Genomic DNA, 27,838 nt, shown 5'->3' on the forward strand with positions numbered 1-27,838 from the left:
CCCCCCCCCCCCCCGTGACCTGCAAAAAGCCCTTCGAAATGTGCCATCGCTGCTATTTGGACAAAGGAGGAAAGCTGGAAAAGCACAAAATGAGCAGAGGTCAGGAAGAGGGCCCGGATCAACTGCTCTGTTTTAGCGTAACCAGAACACTCATATTTCTGTGGGAGGCCCGTTAGCTCCGTTTCGGGCTGGCTCTTCAAATTCCTAGGCTCAGGATCCTTAAGCGATTGTCTTCAATACCAGCCCCGGTTTGGTGAATCACGGGGTTGGAGAGGGAGGGAATCAAAATAGAAGCTGCCATTGCCATGTCGGGGATGGAAAGAAGCGGGGATTGAAAAAAAATAAAAATATGAATGTCAAACTGACCATCGCTAGCGCAGTTGCTGTTCCAGCCGTTGGAGCAGGAAGCAGAACTCTGGCTTGCTTTAATTCTGCTCTCGTAAAAAGTAAAATCTAGTCTGATTTTCTGACATCAGCAGCTGCACTACTTTCCAATATATAAATTCAGTAGCTAGGCACAAAAGCACGGCTTGCTGTCACTCTGGCTTGAAAATCCAGGACGTAAGTAGCAAATAAATCCGGAATCATTGCTGAGGAGCCGTAAACAATCCAGGAAAAATTCCCGAGCTGGGGTCTCTCCATTGAGACAAGAAACCAGAGAGCAATTTCTGAAGACACCTGGCCTGGGCCATCCCTCCATCTCCTGCAGCAGTGGGGTGGGGGTGTCATCCTGAGTTTTGAGGGGCTATTTGGAGTGGAGGCGGATGTGCAGGCAGAGTGAAGAAATCACAAAGCGGTGGTAAAAATAAACTGGGCATTGCGGCAAGGCACGCTCTCCTGCGTTCATTTTCTAAAGGTGCAATCATTACTCCGTGGCAATTGAGCAGGTGCGGTCTTCCACAGGCTCTTTTTATAAAAGATGCTTTGCCCCAGCGTGTGCCAAAAGCTCCCCTTGCATGGCCCATCAGCTCAATTCTGTTGGCAGTTCTTTGTACACCAAGGAATTTGTTCTGCCAACGCATCTTGTCATTTTGCACCTGGTTCCGCCTCCTGTCCCAATTTTGAACCATTTTTTGTTGATTTTAGAGACTCCGGGAACACAGACAAATCACAGCCTGTAAAGGTTCCAAGTCCTCCTATTTCCTTGTTCTGAGTCATGCCCTCATGTTTGATGCAGCTTTTTTAAAATAGCAAGGACCACCAAACCTTATAAACATGCAAAACTAATTTTGTTTGAAAGCTGAGCACAAGACCTCAGTGACCAGCTGGTGTCACGAACTATTAAATGCCTGCTCCCAAACGTCCAAAGAATACACTGTTCGTATGAAACTCAACCTACTCGTACCAAAAGGATATTGGAAGTGTAGCGTCTGATGTGTTTTTCCCTGGCGCTTGTCTCAGCCATAGCATGGGATAAATTGCGTGCAGTTCCGCAGAACCTGAACTTCACATCCAGGGTCAGTACAGGAGGTAAGAATTCAGGGTCGTGCCTGATGGGGAGATAAGCCAGAGGTGTGCAAAATTGGGCACGGCCGGGATAAAATTTGAGAGGGTGACCTTGTTCACCCTTCGTTCTAGAACCCAACAGGGATCACATGAAGTGGATGTGGGAGAGATCCAGGATTTCTTTGCATGGCCCAGAGTTAAAACTATGGAACTCACTTCCTCAAGAAGTAGCAAGGGCCACCGATTTGGAAAGTTTTAAAAGGGATTGGAGAACTTCATAGGAAAGGATTGACCCAACAGTGCTGTCTGGAACTCCTTGCAAGAGACGCTTGCAGGATAATCATTAATAGAGCCAGAAATTCACCCGGGGGGGGGGGGGGGCGGCGCTGGTGCAGAGCCACGTCATTGCGCTTTGCACGTTCCCCCGACCACATGGAAGCCACACCACTGTGCTGGGCTCACACAACCCAGCAACCACCCCGGCTTACATGGCACCACCCCAACCAAGGCGACCCAGCTGAGCCAGTCCCACAGCCCCCCAGCCAGGCAAAACCTCATGGCTGTTCCCACACGGTTCTTTCAAGCCACCAAGGCCCCAATCCCCACAGAAAGAGGATCCTGACCCGTGGGGTAGCGAGATCAGCTGAGCTCCCCAGAAAGCCAGACCTTCCCCCAGCCCCGGCCCCTTCCTTCAATTTGCATTTTTCCAGGTTTGCTTCCCCCCCCAAAGAGTCCCCTAACCTTCCAAAACGAGATGCCCGGTTTGATGCACAATGTCAAAGAGGGAGTCACCAAAATCGTCGCCCCTTCTGCTCCCACAAGCCTCTTCTCGATCAAAGAAACTTTTCTGAACAGAAAACTGGAGACAGTCCAGCGCCTCCAACATTATCTTTCCACACCATTTAATTTCCCTAAAATTAGGAGCACAAAATGTGCCCCACTAGGTCAAGCCAATCTGGAAAAACCACACGGGTTGCTAGTCTGCTTTGGGACCCGATTCAAGCCACTGGTTCCTACCCCTTAAAGCCCCAGATGACTCGAGACCCAGATACCAGAAGTACTCAAAGACCCATGAGAAAGTTAGGCACCGCATGTCACTCCAGCTGCTTAGGCCTGCAAGTCCCATCAGCCCCAGGGCCTCAAGCTACCCATCACTCTGAGATGTAGCAGAACTGCCACAAGCTATTCCAAGCCCAGGACACAGAAAAGGTTACAAAGACAGACAGACAACGCACGTTTCCAACAAACTGAAACTGGACTGAACTTTCAAGACTTTGCGGTACCCTTTGATGACGAAGACAATTACACCAGAAGATAAACATACGCATGGGGTGTTGGGGTGTTGGGTTTTTTGTTTGCTTTTTACTATGCATATTAATAAATATTCTTTATTCTTAAATTTTTGAACATTGCGCTTCAACATATTACATCCAGAACATACGCTTTCTGCAAATGGATGTCTACTCTGTAAAATCTTTATACGGAATTCATTGTCACTTCTGTACAGAATTATTAAGTACAACATTACATTTGCCATTAAAGGCGCTTCCCATGCGAGCTTAGGCAGAACAGACAGACAACTCCCGGTGTTTTTAAACTGCCTACACTAGCACAAGATTGTGCCTATCGGTTGCTTTTTTCTTTGCTAAGTGTCACAGTTAAGAGAAACATGGAAAAAAAGGGAAAATGGCTTAAATTATGAAAGTCTAGGCTTGCATCGATCTAGTCAAAACTAAAAGATCCAAGCCTGGAAGGAAACGAAAAGAAGAAAAGACCAGAAACCTTCAGCAGCCTCCCGCACAGGGGAAAGAAAAAATGAAAAAGAGAGAGGGGGAGAGAGAGAGAGAGAGAGAGAGAGATAGAGAAAGCCACATTGATTTTTAAAAGGTAAGATTTTGTTTAGTTGCTAAAGAGTCTTTTTTCCAAAGAGAAAAGGCGCAGTAGTCATCTCAAAAGTTTCATTGAAAGACATTGCTAATTTTATTGGGTTTAGTTCGCGCCGGCTGTTGTCAGCCAGCCACTACAAATCGGCCTCTTGTGATCATTCAAGCGGCAGTACTTGTTAAATTTCTCCTTCAGGTGCTGTCGGTATTGTTCTCTATTGCTGTAGAAAGACTTGTTGTTCGCCATGAAAGACTGGATCTCATCTTGCGAGATGAACAGCTCCTCGTCGGATGTGCATTCGGACTCGTCCTGCAAGACGCGTTTGGGGATGGGGGGGGGGGACAAGGCGGGGTGGTGAGGAAGAGGGAGATGCAGCAGAGGCCAGGCTCTGCCAAACCTGGCCCCTTGCCTGCAGAAAGCTTTCGTCCTGTCATGATGCCCTCCTGGAGGCTTAGGGCTTCCTCTGTAGAGCAGCGGAGACACTTCCCATGGCCCCTCGCTTCCCCACGGCCCCTTCCGGCTTGGCAGGTCAACCAGACAGCTGGGTTCCGCCAGCCGGGGCAGCGTTCGGAGGGGGATGCAGGGAGGCCCAAGGGCTGCCAGGATCACCTGCGTACTGTCGTTCTGCCCACCACCCCAAACGATTTTAGAACTCCCCCTAAACAGTGCTCAGTCCCTGGGCTGAAGGAAGTCTGGCAAGCAGGGCTGGAGCCCCTAATCTTTCACCCTGAGCCCCAAAGCCCTGGAAATCCTTCCGCCCCAGCTACCTGCTGCCCGGGGGACTCACTGCAGTACAGGTCCAGACACCCCCCATGACCTCTGTTGCACCCCATCTCCCTGGATCCACTGCCTAACCAACCCCACTGTTTTACCTCCCCTGTTGTCCCCCCATGAATCCTTTTTTGATTTTAATTGTCTTCTTCAAAGAAATAAAGGAAGAAAAATGTAAAAGAACTCCTTTGAATCTCTGTGTTTTTTCCTGGAATCTAAGACCTTCCTCTGCCCTGCCTGAACGTCTTCTTTTGGAAATAGCTGCATTGTCAGGAGATAGGTTCCTTCAAGGAGCAACACAGAGGCCCTGGAGCATCTTTGAATTGACATAACTGCTAAACTGGGCCTTTTCCTGCCCTGGGGGCCAGAGCCCTGGGTCTTTCTGGCCCCCACCAGCACCCTGGTTGAAATGCTCAGTGCAGACTTCACCCTGCCCCAAAACCGACCGTCACAGCCCCCCGCCCGTGCTCCTGGCCTGTACTTACGAGGAGTTCCACCAAGCTTTTGGCGCCCTTCCCAGGATCGGGGACAGCAGGCGCCTCCGGAGGATCTGCCGCACACAGTGACGCTACTTTCCTGTGCTCTGACCAAGGCACCAGCTGCCGGGCCATCTCTGTGCGACAACAGGTCTCGGCGTGCGGGTCTTTGGTCTTGTCTCGGTGGAGCTCCGTGTGCAAGGCCTTTCCTGAGCCCTCGTGGCCGCCCGCCTCCACCACGCAGTTGGCCAGCTTTTGCATCTGAGGCGGGGAGGAAAACGCGCCAAGGGAAGTATCGTGGGAAGCCCCTCCCACGGCCCCTCGCTCCCAAAGCTGAACCGCTGAACGGACGGCATTTCTTAGAAGCAGAGCGGTTCTGATACCCCACGTGCTCTGGGCAGAGGGCAAACCATTCGTGGATGAAATGGATTTTCAATGGAGGTCCAGACTATGGAATGTGCTCCCCAGAGAGGCCTGCCTGGCGCCAACATTATATTCTTTTCAGTGTCAAGCAAAACCCATTTTTTTAACCATCATTTTAACAATTAAGGGTTTTAGACATTTTAAGATTTTTTTTTGTTTCACAGTCACATTTTCTATTTCTTTTTTAAAGTTTATAATGTTCAATTTTAAATGTTTTAATAATTGCAGTGTTAATATTGTATTGCAGAATTTTATATTACGTAAACCATCCGGAGCACTCCCTTTGTAGCCTAAGATTTTGGGAGTGACCGAGTTTTGGTGGCAGAACCAGATCTGTTCACACACAAGACCCCAGGTGCAATCTTTGGTGTGGAAAAGATTCAAGGGAGGGAAAACTTTCCTCCAAGATCCTGGGAGTCTGTTGTGATCCCAGAGGGCTGAGCATCACACGGTCTAATTGCAGGTGTAATTCGAGGTCATTTTAGACAGGAAAAGCAGCGGCTGGCTGGCTGGCTGCTCTCTGAATGGGCGCAGGCTTGTGCTTCGAACCGCTCGGCGTGCGGCCCCCCAGAAGGACTTACGTGCTCGGCCTCGCACTTCTTGCTTTTCTTTTTCTTCTTCTTGCTTTTGCCCTTCGTGCTGCTGTCTTCCGAGTTGGCCCAGCACTCCACGCAGCTGTCCCCGTCCTCTTCCTTGTCATCGCAGGGATGCAGGCAAGTGTCGTCGCCTGCGAGAGAGGAAGGGGTGGCGCTCCGAGAAGAGGGCAGGCGGGCGGGCGGGGAGAAGCGGCGTGTGGGCAGTGCCGGCTTGCACCCCCCAAGCTGCACCCCGGGGCACGAGGGCGGCGGGGAGGCAGCTGGCAATGAGCATGCTCTGCTAGAAAGGGGAGTTCGGTATTTTGGGCAGGGGAGAAGAGAATGAAGGGGGTGAAGGCCTGGCATGGGGGGAGGCAGGCTGTTCTTCCCCAGGGGCTGTGTCCCCTCGTGGGTAACCTGCCAGGGAGTAAATGCCAGCCCTTCCTGTCCTTCTGGCTGCCCCTCTCTTGCCCCTCTTCTTTCCCTGCAGGAGGCTGCTGGGAGAGAGAGCTCTTGCAGGAGGAGTGAACCAATCACATGCCTAAGCCTTTTATTGTCTGATTTATTAGATTTCTATCCTTTCAAGGAACTCGAGGCAGCTCATGGAATTCTCCTCCTCCCATTCTCAGTCTTATCCTCACAACAACCCTGCAAGCTAGGGTGGGCTGAGAGTCTGTGACAGGTCCTAAGTCCATGGCTGAGAGGGCACTTGAGCCCAGATCCCCCGAGTCCTGGCCCCACGCTCTAAACCTTGATGCCACCCTGGCTCTCAGTGCCGCTCTTGGAATTACACGGAGGGTCGCACGAAATCAAGCTGAAACCCTGCTGGCCCCTGGGGAGGAACCCCAGTGCAGAACAGAAACCCCAGAGGGCCAGAACAGAAAACACACTGAGCTAGCAGATTCTGGAAAAGCAGCGGCTTCCAGTCCACCTGGCAAGGAACTAAATCCAGGAGCGAAGAGGCGGCGTGAGGGAAGGGGGACAAGGAACCAAGAAGATGGGAAAGGGTCCAGGGAGCTCAGGGAGAAGGGCGCGCGACCCTAACCCTTACCGTTTTCGTCATGGTTGCAGATTCCTTCAGTGCAAGCAACATCCGAGCCCTCTCGGGAGCCCGTTTCACTGCCTTCCATGCTGGAAGAGTAGCCGCAGTCACTGCCGTTACAATGTGCAGATAAGCCTGGATGGAGGATGCAGGGAAAGAGTCACCGAGCAGAGCAGAGCAAAGAAAAAGGCGACTTGGGCTTTATCAATCGATACCCCATGATGCTTTTTGGAGGTCGTTTTAAGGCGGGTTCCCTGAAAGCATTTCGAGCCGTTGGCTGCATTCGGAAGAGGGACCAGAGCTTCTCGGGATAGGAACTTGCTTAGATGAACCAAAATTTCCTGTGTTCCCCGAGCACAGTGAACTGGCATTTAATCTTAACTGTGCTTTATGTCAAACAAACCAGCTTTAAACCATGGTTTATGAGGCTGGCTGACTTCAAGCAAGCCACAGTTACGATCAAAGATGGTTTCGAACATGAACAACGGAAAGCAGTGAATAGAAAGCAGAAGCAAGCCCTTCCAAATCTCACGGTTGGATGTTCAAACTCTCGTCGTCTTCTCTTCCGGCTACCAGAAGCATGGATACAGATACGAAACCTTTCACTCCCCTTTTTCCTTAAATCACCCCATAAAAGGAGAAAGAAAGCTGGACAAAGAGGAATCTGGGATTTCTAACGTGAATGCGCCAGAGCTGGCCCGCTGTACCTTTCTTGATTTTAGGTGAACCCAGTAAAGTGCCACTGTTGGGACAAGTGCAAGACGCGTTTTCGCTCGTGACGAGGACCGCGACGCAGCCCGCCCTCTCTTCGGTGCCTCCACAGGCCTTGCAGCCGCTTTCCAAGAAGTTTTCCTGCAGGGAGGCAGACGAGGAGAAGAGTGAAGGGCGACTGGGGCGGAGGCGGAGGCGGGGCGTGGCGACCCGCAACACGGCCGGGCCTCTCCAGAAGACCCGTCGGCAGGATCAAATTAGAACGGCAACGAGGCGGGCCTTCTATGTTTGCATTGATGCCCGTTGAGAAACGCCTTTCCCAGCACCCAGATGTTGGGCATGTCAGCCAGCTGGGAGTTAGAGGCCAAAACATCTGCCAGCCATGTGGCTGGGGAAGCGAGCGTGGATGCCAGCGGGGCTCTTGGGAGCCTGCCGAAGGCCATCACACGGGCAAATATGCCCAGGGCATGCAAACGCCTAGCCGAAATTGGTTCCAGCGTTGCCCTGGTTTGAAGATGGCAGGCCGAGGTCGTTCAAAAGGACAAGACAAGACGGTGGGGAGGGAAGCCTTCCCCAGCCAACTGGTGCCCTCTGAGGGGCTGGACTCCCACTTCCATCGCCCCTGACCTTCTCCAGTTGAAAAGGTCTTGGGGAAGCACTCGTGGGATTTCTGCCCAAGAGGCACGCTTGGTCCTCCCTCGCCCACCCGTCTCCACGGTTCGCATTTGAAGCCCCCCCTGTGGCCAACGCCTCGCCCCGGGACACAGAATGAGCCCTTCTGAGCCAAACCCGGGCCTGCCCCAGCCTGACGATCGAAGCTGGAGGCTTCCTCGGCAGCGTCCAAGCCAGGCACCCATAACCAAGACCCTCTGCGCCCCCAGACGGGAGGAAGCAGGCCTGACCTTCTCTTCGCTCATGTCCTTCTCTTCCGCCGCTTGCACGGGCACCGGGATCTCATAAACACACTTGTTTTTCCTCCGGTTCTTCCGTTTCTGCCGCTTCTTCTCCTGCTTCAGCTCCCGCACCCGCTCCTCTTCGGAAAACTCCTCGCAGAGCTGCTCCAGCCGGCTGATGCCTTGCACTCTTTCCACAGCCATCTGCGTGGGAAACCGAAAGGCCCGGAGTCCAGACCTGCCCCGTCCTTTCCCTGCCCGCCACACCAAACACGCCCCCGGACCTTTCGCATTCTGCCCTGGCACCTCCTGGCCTACGAGCAGCACAGAGTTTAGCTTTGCATTTGCTTATTTTCTGCCTGTTCGGTTTGCAGCCGCCGTGCTTCAGATTCCCGCGTGCAGCCAAACCCAAGGGCCTTTCATGCGATGAGCTTGCTATGGGTGTTCCGTGTCTTTTTTTTTTTCTTCCTTCCATGGGCCAGCATCTCCCTGAACCTTCCTCCCACCGGCACAGAGATACAAGCTCACACGAGGAGAACACCGTGAGATCATGCCTCTGCGGTGACAGCGTCTCTCCCGTCTGGGACACGTCCCTGCCTAGAATGCGGGTCACCGTTTTAAAACGGTGCGCTAGAGACAGGCTCTCGGGGTCCTCCAGACACAGCCGGCTTGGACAAGGGCAGGGCCGATGCAGTCGCGTCCCAGAGCGCCCGGAAGGCCCTCGCCACATGCCGGGGTGAAGCCCTGAGCTGCCCCAGGGGGGGATTAATGAGGCTGGGGGGCAGGTTGGCTGGGGGCTGGAGGGGTGAAGACAGACTTGGAGCGGCCTTGGCTGCTGCATTCATTGCACGGGAAGAAGCGCCGACTTGCCCCTCAAAGGACGGGGCTGCGCTGGATCTTCGTCACGGATGGGGAGCTCATGGCCCTCCAGCACGGCTCCATCGTCCCTCCCTACTGGCTGCGGTGGCTGGGGATGATGGGAACTGCAGCCCAAGGACGTCAGAGGGCAAGCTGCTCCCCCGCCCACACACACCAGCCGACAGCCTTGCAGTGACCCTGGCCCCAAGGTGTTTCTGGCTTTGCATGTGGGTAGCAAACCCCGAAGCCACGAGCAGGGGGCCGGCCCACGGCCCACGGGGTGAAGAGGGGCCTTGCCGAGCGGCCGTGCCCGCTGCGGCCTCTGGACCAGCCTCCCGGGGAGCCCAGGGTGGGGATCCTGCACCCCGTGGGCCAAGCCACCCCTGCTCGGGAGCTGGCGGCACCGAACGCGGGGGGGGGGGGGCACACCTCGAAGCTCTTGCGCAGCGCGTCCACGCCCAGGTAGAAGAGCATCTGCCACGTCTGTTCCTCGGCCCGGAGCTTCTGCCAGATGCGGTGCAGCCGCTCGTACAGGTGGATGCCCAGGCAGGTGAGCACTTCCTCCTGGGCGATGTCTATGGTCTTGGCATGCCGCTCCCGCCGCCTGGAGGGACACAAGGTGCACGGCGTTGCATCCCCGGATCGCTGCTTTGCACTGGGGGGCCACCCTCCCTTCGGAGCACCTTCCTGACTGGGAAGAGGACTGTGCCAAGAGCGGGGCCACCAGGCCCGCATCTGGGGGCTTCCAGCTGTCCACCCAGGGCAGGTGCAAAGAGCAGCTCCTGCAGCACGGGCGCCTGGAATGTAGGCCAACACGCTTGGAGTGGAGGGGGGCCCAGCTAGGCAGAGGCCGGTTTTGACTGAAAAAACAACGAATTTTGAAGCCGTTCTCAGGCTTGAAAAGGGGGGCGGGGAAGGGGGGGGCAGGGAAGAGGGAGAGGGAGGGGGCCTCTTAACTGAAATTATGCATCTGGCTATCGAGAAAAATATTGGCCTGAACTGGAATAATGCATCTTTTCCTAGGCACAGCAAGTCTGGCTCCCAGACCTGGCAGGGGGCCACTGGCTTCCACATAGCACAGGTGAGAAAGGACGGGGGTCCCTGCGTCCCCCCCCCATCCTTGGCACGACCACCGCGATGTTTTCCAAACGTATATCCAGGCACGAAGAGCTGGGGTGCTGGACATGCTGTGGATCTCAGGGTCCTCACACGCAAACCGAGTAAAATTGCCTCCCTTTCCATCCCCGAAACGGGCCTTGCTCCACCCAGAGGCCTGCAGATCGGCATGCTGGCTGGGGGTGCTGGGAATGGTAGTCCCAACTCTCCGCAGACCATTCCTGTTGCCTCTCGCGGATCCTCCGGAGCGACCGGGGCCCCTCCAGCTGCTTTCCCCCGGCTCCCGCTGCGTCCGCTCGGGGGCTGACCCCCCAACGCTTCGCTCTGCCCCTGGGGCCCCACCCCACCCAAGTGGAGAGCGGCATGAGCCCCCCTGGGGCCCACGAGCCGGCAGCGCGCAGGACAGACGGGGAGGAAGGCGCTCTCGCCCCCGGGGGCAAAATGCACGCTCGGCAACGGCCCCTTCTGCTCGTTTTTCGGGGGGGGGGGGCGGGGAAGCGGCTGGACGGGGGTCCGAAGAAGAAAGCCCAGTGCGAGGCCACTACATACTCATACCCTCCTGTGAACTCGGGCTCGGCGCGGCCGAGGAGGTGGGCGATGAAGTCGGTCTCGCAGCAGACGTGGATGTGGCGCTCGTGGGGGCAGCAGCGCAGGCCCTCGTACAGGGCGGCGCAGTAGCCCTTCTCCTTGCTGCAGTCCAGCTCGCCGATGAGGATGGTGTACGCCCGGAGGACCTTGTTCTTGCAGTCGGTGCAGAACCTGCTCGAGAGGGGGGCGGGCGGAACGGGGGCCGCTGAAGCGGGGGCGTGCGCGCGCCCCGGGAGGCCCCGAACGGGAGGCGCGCCGGCCCCACGGGGAGGGGGCGGCGCGGCGCTGCGGCCAGGAGGAGGTCGACGGCGGCACCGACGGGAGGGAGGTCTGCGCTCGCCGCGGCGTCTCCCGGGTGGACACCCCCTGCCGGGGACCCCCCCCCCACATGACTCGGGCTGCGTTCTGATTTGTTGGCGACCTCCCTCAAAGCCACCAGGAAAGGGGGATCGAGCGGCGAGCACCACTCTCCCACACAAAAGCTCTAGGGGGCGCTGTGGTGGGCGGAAGAGCACACACGCACCAGGGGAAAAGGCGGGGGCTTTTTTGCTTCACAGGACAGGAAAGGAGGGGGTTTAAGTACCCCCCCCCCCCGCAGTAGAAGAGCTGGATAAAAACACAGTAAAATCTGAATACCTCCCGTGCACCTTCGAAGACTCGGAATGCTGGGCGTCGCGGGGCCTTTTCTTTCTAAATAGCTGCAGGGCTGCCCCTTATTTTGGGGGCACGGCCAACACCAGGGGTCTCCTCTTCCCCACGTCCTTACCCCAGTTCATTCGCGCCCCTGGGAGCACCAAGCGGCTCCAGGGCCTCAGTCTGGGTGCTGTTTTCAGGCGGGCGAAGCAACCCGGTTGTGCGAAGGCCGGTTCCCGCCCCTGCGCCTGCCACCGAGGCCCCCGGCCAACTTCCGCTGGATGCGAAAGCGGCCTTTCCAGCCTGCAGCCGGCCTTTCTTGGAAGCGGCCCAGGAAGCTCCTAACTAGCAGGGGCACAAGACCGTGTGGCCGGAAAGAGAGCTTTCCTCCTGGCCCCCGGGGCTTGGCACAGGCTCCCTCCTACACACACACACACACACACCCTCCGGTCTCTACAAAGACTGCATTCTTTGGCTGAAAGGAGGGACCCCCTCCTGCCACGCTCAGGGAAAAGGGGGGAGTGGCCACCTGGTCTCCCCGCCCTCACCTGTGTTTCCGCAGGTATGTTTCCAGAGTTTCCAGGAGGCAGCTGGAGTCGATCAGGACGACTTCGTCTCTGCATTCCTGGGACATGAGCTCCCAGACATCCATCCAGCAACCCCTGTGGAGAGGGAAGGGGTGGGAAAAGGAAAGGACACGGAGGTTACCTCGGGTGGAAAGGGCCTCACCTGCAGGGACACGCCCCGGGCCCAGCGGTTTCCGGGCACGCAGCAAAGGGCTGGTTTTCTGCCAGTCCTCCGCGTACCGATCCACGCCTTCTGGACATCGACAGCCGGAGCTTCCCTTCAGCTAAACATTTGGAAGGTGGCTTGGAGGGTGAGGCTATTTTCTGCGGCTTCGCTCCCCTGCCCACCATTATGGGATGCCTTCCACGGAGAGACTCGCCCCTTCTACCTGCCACCCCGGGGTCGGTTCGCTTTTTCAGCTCTCGCAGTCCTGCGGGACGGGCGCTTCCGCCCCTGCTAGGAACATGCGGGCTGGTTTTAGCTCTCGCGACTTTGTCATTTAGGCCCCACTCAGAGCAACTCCCGAAGATTAACAATGGGACAGTCCCCGCCCTCAGGGATTACCAACCAAAAGACACGACACAAGAGGAAAAGCGGTTGGGAGGGCGAAGGAAAAGAGGGAAACAAAAGAAGCCACACTCAGGCGCCGTTTCTTGGTTTCGGAGATCCTGCGGGGGGGGCGGGGGGGTCTGTTATTTTTGCAGGCTTGGCGCGGCCGTTTCTTCTCAGCAAGATTGGAAAGGGCGAATCGGAGGGCCTCCCTCTTGTCAACCTGGGGCCGGTTTTACAGGAGGCCCTTCCCAGCCCTGCCTGGAAAAGTGGGAGGCGGGACAGGCCCTTCCGGGGGCCAAGGAGGGCCCCTGCCCTGCCCTGCCCCCCAGACATGGACAGAGCATCATAGAGCCAGACTCGAACCGACTGGGCACAACAAGGCGCCCAGCGAAAGGAGAGGAGACCCCCACGGTCCTGCGTCCATTTACCTGGCAGCTCCCTGGAAAGGTCCGTAGCAGAAGGAGATCTTACACCTGCTCTCCTTCCTTTCGTCTTCACTAGTTCTCTTATCTGCACCTAACTTCTCTGTGCTCGGGGCGCTACCGTTCCCTTCACTGGAGTATACACACGGCATTAAAAGAAGAATTTAATGGCTGCAGAATGGGGCTCAGGGCCGCCCCCCGCTCCCCAGCTTGGGGCAACTCCTCCGTTCGAGGACGCCTCCCGAGTACGGCTGTTCCCTGCGGTGGCGAGCTGGCTGCCCTGGGGGAACTGCGGAGGAAGCCCCTGGCCAAGGGCCTCGCGGGGCAGTGGGAAACAGACAACTGGTCAGCAGCCCCTCCTGCCACCCCGGAGTGGGACTACGGTGGGGGGGACCCTCATCTCCCACCCTGCAAACTGGCACGACGCTAAGCTGGCAGAACCGGGCCTGGAAGCATCGCGAGCAGAACCGGCCAAGGCAGGCTGTTGGCGGGGGGGGGGGGTCGCCCTTCCAGACTCGCACGCCCCGGATGGAGACACGCCCCTGCCTAAGGGACAACGTGCTCCTGGCCTGTCGACATTCTCCTCCTGAGAAGCCTCCATATTCTCCTGGTCTGTTTAAACTATACAAAGCTTCTCCTGGGTGCGTTAGAAAAGCAAGCTGTGCTTCGCAGCCTTCTCTGGAGATGCTGGACCAGGACCCCCAGCTGGGAGAAACTAAGTTCTGGGCCAACGCATCTGCTTGGGGAAGGCTGGCGTAGCTTGTTCGGCGCATTTGGGCGCCTCACCGGGCCCCGACCCTACCCAACTTACCCCAGGTAAAACTTACCCCAAGGGTTTGGGCTTGTGGGTGTCCAAGGAGTGCAGCTGGCATCTCTTATTCTTCTTACTTTTGGGAATCGAGTCTATCATTTCGTTTAATTTGGACCTTTAAAGAACGCGAAGAACCAGAACAGACAAATCAGGACTGTCCGAATGGCAGGAGGCCGTTCATGTGTTACAATGCACACTAACACACCGGGACACCGGATCCGTGCGTGGTGCACGGGAGGCGTTACGTGGCGTGCGCTCGACGAATCCGTGTTCAAGCGAGCACGTTACAGCGCATTCAAGGAACGAACGTCACGGGCGCATGCGGCTTGCGGGCCACGATGGTGCGCTCACACGATGGTGCGCGAGGCGACTCTGCTGAGGGCTGTGACAGGTTGTTCTGAGCGCTGGGGGGACGTTTTTGCAAGGTGAAGCAGGAACCGCTCCGCCCTCCGCACGCCCACGACTCTCTCCGTGCAGCGAAGGCAGGCTTCCGCACGGCACGCGGCCAGGCCAGGCCAGGGGTGGGGAGCCGATTGTGCAAGGGGGGCCGAGCGCAGGGCTGGGAAGCTCCCGTTCCGGGGCGGTCAGGAGGAGAGCCCAAAGGGAATCGGGTGAAGCGAGATGAGCTGCACTGCCGGCTTAAAGCCTCGCGTTCAGCCACGGAGACTGCAGGGCCTCTTGGAGAGGCAGGAGGCAGTGGCCAAGAGGAAAAGGGGCAGGGACGGGGGCCCCCTTGGGTCAAGTGTGGCCTGTATATGCCCTCCTGCCCCTTGAGATCTGCAGCAGAGGCCCTGCGGCGGGAACCCTCCCCGAAGGAGGTTAGGAGGGAACATACTCAGAGGAGGGCCTTCTCTGCGGTGGCGCCCAGACTCTGGAATGTGCTCCCCAGAGAGGTCCGCCTGGCACTGACATTATATGTTTTTTGGCTCCAGGTAAAGACCTTTCTATTTACCCAATATTTTAAAGCTTAAATATTTCAATTATGTTTTTACTGATACCCTCAGTCGGGTTTTATCTTGTTATCGCTTGATGTATTTGTTAAATATTATATTGTAAGCCGTCCAGAGACGATCTGTATACCCTAATAGATAAAATCCATACATCAAATGTGGGTCCAAGGACCAGCACCCCCCCCCCCGCCGAGCCGCCCCCGCCTTACCCGTGCACGTAAAAGAGCGTGTACAGCTTCTTTGCGTCCCTCATGCAGCTGGGGGTGACGGAGAGGACGCCCTTCGAGCCCACCGTGAGGGGCTCCAGGGCGGGGTTGCCCGACTCGACGAGCTGCGAGAAGAGGCGCTCCACGCTGCGGCGGCAGCCCACGCACGGGACGAGCTGCGAGAGCGCGCTCAGGACTTCGCGAGAAGTCACCATCATGGCCACGTTCAGGTCCTGCTGTTTCAGCGTGCCGTGCCGCTGCGGAGGGGGAAGCAGAGGGGTGAACGCCTCCTTGCGCCACGGCTCCCGCTGCGGGCCGAGCCCGGCAGGCTCCGGGGCCGACGAAAACCGGGCATCCTAATCCGAAGGAAGTCACTGCCCCGCGGCCGTTTCCCCCTGTGTCCACGGGATTGAGAGCTTTGGCTCCACTTCCAAACTATCGCAGCTGCCTGTCCTCCTCCTGGCTAACAAGCGTGCACGAAAAGGAAGTCATGCTCGTGCGTTGCTCTGTGATATGCTGCACAAACTGGAATTTTAGTGCAGGCAAGAGTGGCGTTTCCGCTTAGCCTGCTTTCCTGCAGATGTTCCACAAGCATGTTGATCCAAGGCAAAACATAACGATGATGACCCACTTCTCTCTGTCTCTGTCTCTCTTAAAAGCTTTTGTATGCCATCCTATTATACAAGATCTCTTTAGAGGCATTGTATATGGAGGGCCATTGTTGTTGTTGTTCAGTCGCAAAGTCATGCCCGACTGTTCGCAACCCCATGGACAACACTCCTCCAGGTTTTCCCGTCCTCCATCATCCCCAGAGTACCCCCAAGCACACACCCACCTCTGCACTAATCCCATCCATCCACCTCAATATGGAGGGCCGCAGCCCTGTTCACAGACTCAGAAACAGCATATGGGGCTGTCTGAGCCCAGTCGTGCAAGCAAACCATGGTTAGTTCAACTCACAGTAACAACAAACCAGGTTTGTTTGTCTTCGAGGGGCGGGGGTTGTTCGTGGTTTGTTAGCATGGCTGGATTAACCCACATTTCAAGGACACTCAGTCCCGGACTGTGGATAATCACGCTATCCGTGCCCAGTCTGTGTGTAAATTCCAGAAGGTTCTTCAGCTGAAAATCCCTCTGCAGACCAAAAATTTGCATGCTACAGAAAGAAACATTTCAGGGTAATGCAAGACAAGACCCTGCTAACGCCCCATCAAACCTAAAACGTAATTTGAAATACGTGTCTTCTGAATGGATGTTTAAGAAGAGAACGCGCCGACAAACAGCCCGGCTTGCTTCTCGACACAAATGGCAGTCGCCTACCTGGATAAACTGCTTCAATTGTGCTACATTGTTCTGATGTCCGTCCAGGCTTAGCATGTTATCGGGAAACTCCATCACCATCTGCGTGAAAACAAAGCACCCGCGTGAGCCTTCCCAGGGGGGCATGCGGAGCGCGCCGCTCGCAGGCTGGCCAAGCTGGGACACTCGTGGCCGCCCCGACTAGTTGTGCCGATCCTGCAGTGGCCCCTTTGCCCGCCACTGAAGGCACCACGACACAAAGTCAGCCTGCGCGAGGTGGCCGGAGCCCGCTTCACCCACACCTGCGGAGGCCAAGCTGCCACCCAACGTGACTCTTGCGTCGCCGCTGCACCACCGGCGTTCCTCCAGGGAGACCGCCGGATGCACACAATCCCCATGCTTTTATATTTTATATTTTTACTTATTTTATATTGTTAATTTTAATTTTATATTGTTATTTTTGTATTTTATTGTATTTTATTGTGTTTGTAAGCCGCCCCGAGGCTTCGACAAGGGGCGGCATAGAAATGTTCTAATAATAATAATAATAATAATAATAATAATAATAATAATAATACTTTCACAACAACCCTGTGGGTGTGGGAAGGTCGAGAGTCCCCAGCCAGCCCCAAGTCGCCCAGCGAGTTGCACGGCTGAATCGGAGATGCGAGGAGCCACTGGCTCCATGGAGCAGCCAGGGCGACACGCCGGGCAGGGGGCTTTTCCTGACGTCACCGTCTGCCTCGTGGGGGGACGGCTGCCTGTGGCTGATCTCACATGACCCCCGGCTCCCCTTTCTATTTATTTATTTAGGATATTTATATGCCGTCCTTTGCAAAAGCCTCAGGACGGCTTACAAAGATAAAATACAAATATCACCAAACATAAATGATCGACCCACTCTGGCTGCAGTTAAAATATTATGGTAAAAATACAATATTAAAACTTATTAAAATGTTGATCAAATAAAAAGGTCTTAGCCTGGCGCCGAAAAACATATAATGACGGTGCCAGGCGGACCTCTCTGGGGCGCGCATTCCACAGTCGGGGCAGCTTTCTGTGCAGCTTCAGCTATATAGCGATACACCTAGCCCTCTTGCCCCAGGCCGGTCTATCTGCCTGAGAGCTGCATCCTGTTTCCGCAAAGCCAGAAGACAAAGCAAGCTGGAAGCAGGAGTGAAAACAAAACGCCGGCATATTATGGCTTAAAGTTTCTACTCCCGAGACCAAAACTTTACCAGATGCTTTCAGCCCTTTAGAAGGGCAAAAAACCTGGACACCAGCCACCAAAATTTGGGAGGGCAGCTACATGCAGCCCTTAGACTTGCGCTTCTGCACCAACGTATTAAGCCATCCTAAGATAGGAGCCTTCCTTTCTGGCACATCATCAGTTATAGCTTCAAGCCGTAAGAAAAGAGAGAGAGAACAAAGAAAAAGCAGAAAGAGGGGGAAAGGCAATCATAAAATAATGTGGTTAACCGCAAATGACCCTTCAAAGTCACCCAAAGTAGTCAAACTGCTACCTGGGATGGCACCACTGGTAAAACCTGGAATTCGGCATGAGTTATGCATTTGGGGGTAGTGAAAGCTGTCCTGGACTTTCCTTGTTTCCTTATTTCTCAAGATCCTTTTTCTGTGCCTCTCGTTCTCCCAACTCCACCCAGGATCTCCTTCCAGAAGCACTAACGGTGGTAAATCCAGGCAGAACTTCCGCTCCCAATGTCAGCACAGCTCAGCGGGCTGGGGCGATTTTTAAGCAGCCTCCACACAGGGGCAGGAGGACCCAAGCGCTTAATTACACCGACCAAATTAGAGATCACTATTCACGCACCGGTGACAGTTTAACGGCTCGGAGGGTAGAGATAAAGTCAATTCTCTAGAAGTGCCAATTTAGGAGCAGGGCAGTAATTACAGCAAAGCGACTCCAAGGGATAATATTTTCCGCCCCTCTGCCGGCAGGTGCTGGCTCAGAGGAAGGCCATCCTCAAAGAATTACGCTCGAGGTCAAGCGCTTTACGGGATTTCCGACTCAACAGAGACAAGAAGAGATGGTTACACCAGTAAAGGTGAGCAAAGCAGGTGAGGGTTGAGTCTCCAAATCTTGCAGCTGCAGAGAGAAGCGCAGATTGCAATTCCCCGTCTAAAGGATGGGTGGATGAAGGGAATTACGTGTCGCGCTGGGGAACCTTTTTCACCCAAGGGTCGAATTCCATTTCAGAGAAGCTCTTGGGGACACAGTCCAAGGGGGAAAAGGCCAAAGGCGGCTCAGGACCAAAATAGCAGCCTATTTCAGTTCAAAGCTCTGACCGTCGAGGGGCAAATAACAGAGGAAAAGTATTTCCGCTTTTCTGAACGGCAGGGGGAGACACAAAACTTGGGGAACCAGCAAACCACCTGGAAGTATAAGCAATTTATAAATACTTGCATATTATTAATTTACAGGACTTGCATACCGCTCCAATATTCCAGTGAATGTTGAGAGAGAAAATGGATAAAAGAATAAAACAATACGTCAGAAACAACACTGGAAGTACTATTGACTCTGAACTGGCCCCGTTGAACGTATTTGTTGAAATACTGCTGTCCATGGGGCCTCTACTGAGAGCACCCAGAGGAATCTAACGGCTGCATTGATGGTTTTTCTCCAGGTAGACTCCAACTGGGCTGAAGACCTCTTTTTAAAGAAATATAAAGCTCAACAGCAGTAATTATTACTAAATGACATTTAGACCTCATCTTCTTGTAAGGGATAAAAGGTGGCTTAGATATAAGAAATAATTGAATTGAATTGAATTGAATTGAATTGAATTTATATTTTTATTTATTTATTTATTTATTTATTTATTATTTTTCGGTTTATATCCTGCCTTTTCCTACAAAGGGCTCAAGGCAGCTGACATCATTCTCCTCCTCCATCTTATCCCCACAACAACAACCCTGTGAGGTAGGTTGGGCTGAGAGGCTGTGGCTGGCCCAAAGTCACCCAGTTGGCTCCATGGCCGAGCGGGGACTCGAACCCGGATCGCCTGAGTCCCAGTCCCAGCTCTTAACCACTACGCCACACCGGTCTTGAAAATATTGCACCTTTTCTCGTCTTGCAAGGACCCCAAGCCTGTTTGTAAGGGCCTCCTCCTCCCCATCTTATCCTCATAACAACCCTGTAAGGTAGGTCAGGCTGAGAGACAGCCAGTGGCCCGAAGTTACCCAGTCAGCTTTGTTCGATCCGTAAAACGTGCAAATCATGGCCCTCCTTAAAGGTGGAAATCCAGCAGCTGGCTCCATCCACACAACAGCCTAACCCTCCACCAGCAACTGGAATGTTCCCCAAGCTCATGTGCATCTAAGGCAGGGGCAACAAGACGATCTTTTAAATCTTTGAACTGGGGATGCATTTTCCTTTGGCCTTTAATTCGATTTTAGAGGGAACGTTTAAAATCTTTTAGTGCATTTTATGCTGCATTTTATGGTTTTAACGGTTATGGATGAACTGTCAGCTACTGGAAGGCGCAAGAATGCCCGAAGCTCCTTTCCAGTCCCCATGAGTGACTGCGGATGGGGCCCCATCCGAGGCAGCGGAGCGACTTTGCTCTTCAGGAGGGCGGAGGTCCCCGGGAGAAGAACAGCTCACGCTCTCAGGGAGCAGAAGGGTGGACTTTGGTCTCCCCCAGCGCTCTTTAACCCTAGAGCAGAAACACAGCTACTCACATGCAAAGATTGTACCCTATCCGTCGATGCCGCTCCTTCCTCCTGTACGATGCACGTGCAATAGTGGCCGTGGACTGGATCGGGCCCCTGCCTTGCATCGTACGGCCAAAATCCCAGGCTGTGCCTCTTGAACAACATGGCACGGCTTCGGCCCAGGCCCCCGGAGAGGGAGGGCGACACGGTTCCCAAGCCAAGTCCTCACCTGGCGTGTGGAAGGTGGCGAGCGCCGTCCCAGGCGACCTGGTGAGGAGGGACCCAAGCGTGGGCTGGACCCCTCCCTCGGTCACAGGAGGTGGGAACCCAGCGCGGCCAAACCGAAGGCAGAGCTTACTCGACACAGGTGCCCACCGCCTACACAGCCAGGCTGGTTTCGTGACGTTATTAGCAAGTGCCGGCTGGATTTAACCCGAAAATCCCTCCGTGCGGATCCTGAGGCGTGGAGGACACCTTTAGGGCAAAATGCTCCCCCTCGATGCCCCAGGGGCTGCGCTGTTCTGGAGTGCCTGCAGAGTGGGCTCCAGCTGGAGCAGGCCCAAATCAGAAGAGCAGGGAAGCAGGTGCCAGGCCCTGGCTGAGCCACACTACGCCCCTGAGAAGCAGGTGGGCCGGAGGGGGCAGCAGCGTGGGAAGCCACCTTGGAGAGATGGAGCACAACGAGAAACTCACTCTGTTTGCCCAGACCTTTTTAAAGGTGCAAACGGATGCGGAGGCAGGGTGAAATGAGGAGTGGAAAATGAGAAGCCCGCGAGACCAAACACGAGTGCTCTACCCATCCTTAGCCAGCTCAGCATCGTCCACAGCAGAAATTCTCAAACTGTGATCCGTGATCTCCGTGTCGGCGGTTCACAGAGAGAACACAGAGCAAAACAGTTTTGCGTGCCGGAAGATTCCCGCTTCCCGAGCATGGAGGCCATTTTGACCTGGGCCAAATGATCGAGCAGGCTGGAGTTTAAGGGCCAGGATTTTCACGATCCAGCAACGACGCAGGCTAAAATTTCCCGCCCCGATGTACCAGTTGAGCTGGAAGCAAGACTAACACCAACCAACATGGTCTCCAAATTCACAGACCTTCCCCTCCCCAAAATAAGCGCACCCACTGCATCAGAAAGCCAAGCCTGCCATGATCAAAACCCAAGTCTGCTTCTTAATTTAGTTTGCAGAATGAACAAACCTCAGAGCAGTGGTCCAAGGCCTTCAAATAATTTTCCAAAGATTATTTGGGATGAGAACTGTCGGCTCTGCGCCAACATCTCAAGCCTAACCGTGTTAGACTGCAGTTCCCATCTTTCCCAACCAGCATGGCCGGGGGTGATGGGAGGTGCGGTCCAACAGGTTGGGCAGGGCCGGTGCAGACAAGTGGGCAGTCGCTTTGCCTGCAGATGCCAAAACTGGTCCCAGGACCACAGGCAGGCCGATCACACGCTCAGCCAACAAGCCATGATCACCCCAAGATGTATCCTGGCTTGTCACAGCCCAGATCAAGCTTGCAGAAGGCCAGGCTCCAAAGATGTCTCTACGGGAAACCAGAAGAAATGATTTCGTAAGTTGGGCATGGCCCCCACTGCCAGCTCCGTGCTCTCCATATTGCCCGGGGGCCATAAATGCATGAGCAGGTGAGCAGCAAAAACTGCGATCAGGTAACTTTGGCAGGTCTTGCGGCTGCCTCGAGAGCGGCCTCACATGAGCGAAAGCAGCTGATAGAGAGAAGTTGTTGCAGGCTGGAGAGAGAGGCCCAAGTCTTCTCAGCGAGCAGCAATGCAGAAGATGCACGGAGGGACTCCTGGGAACCTCCACGCCGGAATGCTCCAGAAGACGAAGCTTTGCAAAGGGGCTTGCGACGGCACGGCCCCACCGCAACTACACTCTATCCAGTAGGATGCCCAAAGCGTCGCACAAAGTAGACAGGCTGGTGTTTCGTTCCCAGAGCGCTGGCTGCCCATTTGGCAGCACCCAGAGGCAACAGTCCGACCATGGAAGCGCAACAGACGTCCACGGGACTCAGCACTGCGCCGGAACTCGGACCGTGCGTCTTGGAATACAACTCGCCAAACAGCCGGGCGGTGATGTTCCAAATTTGACCGCAGCAGCCACAGGCCCCTGGGAAGCAGCTCCTCCTTTCTGCACCTCAAATGTGTTTAGCGTCTCAAAGGGAGCAAAGTCTAAACACGCGTTTCGACCGCGGGAAAAGCCTACAATTCCCAGCATGCCCCGGTCAGCCATGCTGCGAGCAGCCAGGCCTTTGTTCTGTCTGAACTTGCATGGGCTTGCACCTTTCGCGTACGACTGTGCAGTGACTTCCCACAGAGTTGAGCCCCACGGAGTTCAGTGGGGCTCACAGTCTAGTTTAGGGCCACGGCCTTTGCAGAATAATTGCCACTAACCCCATCAACAGCCGTGGTCAAACTAGGGCGTCCTGTTCTTTCGATGGGTTTCCCATTCAGTGGGGCCAACCACAAGCAGGCCATGAATGCGACGGCATCCTCACACCCATGTTCCCCAGCAGCAGCTGCACCCAGGCATGCTCCGTATAGATGTCGGCACTAGGAGGCGCCGGATCGCTGCCTCGCCCGTGAGCTTGCCCAGCCGCCTTTGGACACCATTCAGATAGTCGCCATTGTGCTGTGGCAGGGAGTTCCAGAGCTTAACTCCAGGCGGTGTCCAGAAGCGCTTCCTTCGGCCTGCCAGGACTCTTGCACCCATCGGCTCCTTGGCAGAACACAGCCGGGGTTGAGGAACGGGAGGCGGAAATATGCCTCGAGCTCTGCCTTCCCCACACCAAGCATAATTCCGTACGTTCCTGCCTTGCCTTCCCCACGCACCCTTTTTCTAAGCTAAACCTTCCCTCGATTGTTCCAGCTCACCTTTCTGCCCCCTCCTTTACTCGAGTCCGCCTCAAGGGCCTTCCCCGGCGTGACGGAAAGCCCTCGCTGGCTTCCCCACAAACACCGCAGGGGCAGCGCTGGACAAGAGTGCCTGAGCAGCCATCGCAGCAAAGCTTCTTGGGTCATACAGCGAGACACCCGAGAAGGGCGGGCACAGACTGGCACAGAGTACTACTCCCTTCCTAGCATGTTCTGGGAAAATATGCCAGGACATACCATCCTGGGAACATTATAGAAAGCGCCATTATTTGGCCAGACGTACCAAAAGAGCTCCCTCTGTCTGTCGACACCAGCAGCCGTTTCAGCAGGGGGCGATCGTGGCAACGGAATGGGCCGTGGTGAAAGACCACTTTCCCCCTCTTCCCTCCCCATCGCTTCTTCCTTTCATGTGCTGACTTTTCATGCTGTCAGCCCTCAGGCAGAAACCACTGTGCTTTTACTACCTGAACGTGACCCACCCCCAGAGCCTTTTTCTGGCTGGCAATCAGGAGAAGAGTAGTTTAGATAAATATCAGCAGGATCTCTGGGAGCAAGGGAGACAGAGTGTGCCCTTTTGGGACCAAGTCCCTTACAGCAGGAGTGGTCAGCCCAAGTGACAGGCCCCACCCCAGTCTCCAGTTCCCGTTCCCTCCAGCCTGACTGGGGGCTGATCACATCCAAGAAAAAGTTAGAGAAAACTTCCAGAATTGAGAAAAGGAAGGCCTGCCCTCAAAGCCAAACGCACTGGGAACTCAGGCGAGAAAAGTGAAGAAACTCCCTTTCAGTTGTGGCCAGTTGGGGAGAGAAGATGCATTATAAAAGGAATAGAAAAACGGCAAAAGAAAAATATTAAACTAGAAGTATTAGGCTAAAGGTTGCAGACTAGAATGGGACTTTCTTTGGGAGATACGGGGTTCAGGCTTTCCCTTGCCGAGGAGTCTGGCTCTTTTCCTACACACCTTTCCCCAGGCACTATTAATTAAAATATACACATGGGAAACAAACCAGTCCGCCAAGCTACCAGGGAAGCCACCGGCGTATGCGATATGCGCCTTGCAAGACTTCCATAGGAGCCTCTTTCCAACTCTCTACATGGAACCAAAAAGAGAAAAAGAAAGGGACTCCATGGCACGATCCTGTTTTGAAGGGAACATGGACACTGCAACCCCATCCGGAAAAGTTCACAAACTGAGCCGGGACAAAGGCCAGCGACGGGGACGGCAACTCCGTGAGCCGCAGGGACGGAGGAATCGTTGCCCCTTGGGCTCCTTCGGCAAAACTCCGCCGGCCGGCCCCCGGTTCCAGGCATCCAAGCTCCAAAATGGCTACAACATCTCCAGGGAGGCCTTCTGGGCTGCAGCGGGGCTTTGGGGTCGGGTCCCCCCGTTCCGCCGGTGCCTGCGTCACGCGTGCCTGGCCGGGCATGTTTTGGGGATGCGGGACGGAAGGCACAACCAGGGGACAGGCTGCGGGGCGGACTCCGAGGCGGCCGAGGCCTTCCGTGAGGCCGGCAGGCGAGGGACGTGGGGGAGGCTCGCCTCCGAATTGCAAAACACCCTCCGGCCGTGCTGCAGGCGCCCCGCACGCCCGAGCCCGGCGCCCCGTCCTGCGGCGGCCCTTACCGTGAGCGTGTCATCGATGTAGAGGGGGATCTGCCGCCTCTCGAAGGGAAATTCCTCCTCGCCGTCCCTGCAGACCGCCACCAGCCGCGCCATCTCTGCTCCCTCTGCCGCTGCGCTTACTTCTTCCTACAGCTTCTTGCCTGAAAACAGCCAAACCCCGGGCAAGTAAACACACGGCTTGCTTCCTTCCACACACTTTCATCAGGAGCGGAAAGCAGCCTGCCTTGCCGCATCGGGTGATTCGACACGGCCCTGCCCCGAGTGCCGGCTCCTTCTGAACCTCCTTCGGCGCATGCCAGTCCTCCGCTGCCCCACAGCTGAGCCTCCCCGGGCGGTTTAGGGAAATTAAAGCCCGCGGAGGGCAGCATCGTATTTCGCAGAGAGAGATCCCGCGGACAAACGGCTCAATCATTACGAAGTGGGCGAAATTGGGAAGAGATCAAGTTGGAAATGTGATCATGTGCTGCTAGATGCCCGAGGACTGGAAGGGAACAAGGTGAGCACCAGGTGGGCCTGACTCAGGAAGCCGCTCCATACCGGGGGGGGGCACCACCAAGAAGGCCCTCTCAGCAATCTCTTTTGGAGCAATGGAAGGGAGAAAATAAGGAACAGGAGCCTGATTGATCATTTGCTGTCCCGTTTTTAAAAGGTCTGCACTTCTGCTCCCATTATTATGTCCAGAGGATGCTCGGTTCTGGAAATTTCTAGCAAGTCCAAAAGCCGGTAAATGCTTCCAAGCCTGGACAGGATACACCCATCTTTAGTAAAAGTACACTAGTGTTGATTTGAGAGTGAACGCGAGAGCACACACACAGACAGGGAAAAGTACCTTCTTCCACAAAAATCTCAGCACAATGGGAACATGACAAGCGTCTGTGATTTTAGACCATTCCAGCACGTCAACACGCCATGAAACAAACAGCAGGGGCCCAGAAAAGCCCTCATTTTGACACTGAGAACTAGCAGCTTTAGCAGGACAGAGAAAGGCAGCCACTCTTTCACCGGCGTTTCCACAGGTGCGGTTCAGCACTTGGTAACAGTGGGCAACGAGGGTAAGGAGGACCCACGCAAAGGCAGCGGAAAACACGCCCGGCTGTTCACACTCAAAATGAGGGGCCAGCGCAGCAGCGATTCTAGATGGAACAGGGTGGGGGATTTTTATCCAGGGATAAGCCGAGGCACATGCAAGCCCCTACAGCGCTATCAAACAGGGGCACCCCAGACTTTACTCTTCCTGCACAACCAGGCCTCCTCCAAACTCTTAGCATGGTAGAGCAGATGCTTCAGCAAGGATTTAGGATTGCTCGAAGAATTTAGAATCACACCAACCCACAGATCACAGGTAGTGCCACCCTAAAGCCACGGATGCGCCACGCCCCCCGCAAGCTTATGGGCATCTACCTATCTCTGAAGCATCCCAATTGAAGTACGCAGCCAAGAGCAGCAGTAACTGCCTCCTACGAATTGTCTGTGGGTCCCAACAGCGACACACCAAGCTCTGCCGCTCTTCTTCACGTACCTGCAAGGGGCTTCACCCTCACAGCTCAAGCATCGATGCGCTAGAGGGCCAGTCCTCACAAAGACACGGACAAGGGCAAAGCACAGCTATTTTTCCAGCCGTGGCAGATCCCAGATGCTCCCCAAGTTGCACTTTCCACACAGCAGCCTTCTGCTCCCAGCCGAGTACACAGCCCGGCGCAGCCCGTCTCCGACCGGTGGGCATGCAGGACGGGCGGCTGCACAACCGCAAGGCTGCCACATTCACACACTGTTTGAGCACGCACTTTTAAGACAGAAGTGTAATCCTGAGAGATGCCAGACAGGCTGGGAGAAATCGTCGGAGGTTCAAGAAAGGGGTCTTGCGTGTGAACATGCAAGGATATACACACTGATTCACCCAGCTGACAAGCATAGGAAGGCGCAAAGAATTGCAGGCCCTTTAAAGAGACCCCCCACACACACTTTTCCCACCCTGCTTCAGCAAAAGAAATCTTCCTTATTCAGGAGCTTAATCCTCACACCTGCAAACATCAGAAACTGCAGGGCGGGGGAAGAACTTTTATAAAAACCAGTCTGCTTTTCCTTTCCCAGCATTTTCAGTCCCTTCAACTCTCAAAATCCCTTACCACGTTACACACTTTGCTCGCCCTCTTCTACCGCTTTGCCTGACAAATTATGCATTGTAAGTTCCTTGGGGCAGAGACTTGTCCTGCGTAAAAGCACTCATTACAGACCCATTAAATGATTAGATAGATGTTCAAGAAGTATTAATTGTCGCGCACATAAAAACCTTTATGGTTTCTCCCATAAAATACACCCTGGGTAACATGAGAAGAAGAGAAGGGAAAGAAAAACTTTGATTTATGGAGAAAAAGCAATGCTCTGTCTTCTCAGTGAAAGATGGGGAATCTCTCTAAAAATTAATAAGGAAAAAAAACTCAGTGCTCTAAAAGAACATTTGAGGGTCACTAATAATATATAAGGAGAAAAATCATTCCCCTGGGTTCTAAAGCGAGAAGTAAATTTGAGAGAGGGTGTGTCCAAAAGATGAACGAGCAAAATCAGCTCCAGAGAAAAAAAAAAAAGAAAACTTAGGGATCTTTCAGGATTAAGGAAAAAGAGTAACTTTGTGTACTGTCAACGAAGAAAAGGGTTCCCCAAGAATAATCAGGAAAATTAACTCGTTGCACTGTTCACAAAGGAAAAAATAAGGAGAAAAATTAATTCCCCGGGCTCTGAAAAAAGAAAATTGGGGCTCCCTGACAAAAATTTGGGGGTCTTCATATTAGGGAGGAAAAGCAACTACCTGCTCTCTAGAGAGAGGAGAACGCGGGGGGTCCCTGGAAGTCGCTGCAAAAGGGGGGGGGAAGAACTCAATGAAAAGTCAATTCATGACCTCCCCCACGCCCTCCCCCACTTTCCCCGGACAAGCCCCGCCTATATTTAAATTTACCTTTCCTCCCCCCAGCCCACTCCTCCTATTGGCTGCGGGTCTCCCCCTCCCGCGTCTGCTCCTGCAGCCCTTGAGAAGCAACCGAGCTGCAGCGAGGGGGAAAGCCGGACACACCTCAAAAGCCGAGACGGGCGGTTTTTTGGCCTCTCTCTCTTCCCTTCCTCACCCTCCCTTTCCAGGAGGGCAGCGTCAGTCCTCCTCCGGCTTTGGCTCCGCCCTTCTCCTCCTCTCGCGAGAGACCGCAGAGCTGCTGCTGCTGCCGCCGCCCCGCCTCCTCCCTTCCCCACCCACCACCCCCAACCAACCGCTCGGGCGGACACGCCCCCTCACCTCCCAAACCACGCCTTCTTCCGGGGCTACGCCCTCTAACTGCTACAAGGCGCGTCTGAATATATCCAAGCCACGCCCACCTGGGGCTTTTTCAAAAACAGTTATGTAAAAGAGCTCCGCCCGCTCCCTCCCTCGACGATGTTC

General features: G+C 54.9%; 1 protein-coding gene across 5 annotated transcripts; it reads right to left on the bottom strand.

Moving 5' to 3' along the window:
* Positions 1-3,402: 3,402 nt before the first annotated feature.
* On the bottom strand, positions 3,403-27,574 carry GGNBP2 (gametogenetin binding protein 2). Of its 5 annotated transcripts, none has more exons than XM_044429965.1 (15): positions 27,479-27,574; positions 24,412-24,551; positions 16,245-16,325; positions 14,928-15,181; positions 13,785-13,883; positions 12,964-13,089; positions 11,965-12,078; positions 10,751-10,954; positions 9,509-9,683; positions 8,231-8,425; positions 7,325-7,469; positions 6,627-6,752; positions 5,582-5,727; positions 4,587-4,838; positions 3,403-3,639 (listed from the first exon to the last, which is right to left on the bottom strand). In XM_044429965.1, exons 2-15 carry the CDS (start codon positions 24,502-24,504, stop codon positions 3,436-3,438), a joined length of 2,214 nt encoding a protein of 737 aa, XP_044285900.1. In that variant the 5' UTR covers positions 24,505-24,551; positions 27,479-27,574; the 3' UTR covers positions 3,403-3,435. The 5 variants fall into 5 exon arrangements, with proteins under 5 accessions (XP_044285900.1, XP_044285898.1, XP_044285899.1 ...); XM_044429963.1 differs by having other exon boundaries at positions 10,745-10,954; XM_044429964.1 differs by lacking the exon at positions 27,479-27,574 and adding an exon at positions 27,365-27,447 and having other exon boundaries at positions 10,745-10,954.
* Positions 27,575-27,838: the final 264 nt, after the last annotated feature.

The sequence above is a fragment of the Varanus komodoensis genome, unplaced genomic scaffold (assembly GCF_004798865.1).
Source record: "Varanus komodoensis strain SLA01 unplaced genomic scaffold, ASM479886v1 scaffold20_1, whole genome shotgun sequence".
In the NCBI taxonomy this organism is placed as follows: domain Eukaryota; kingdom Metazoa; phylum Chordata; class Lepidosauria; order Squamata; family Varanidae; genus Varanus; species Varanus komodoensis.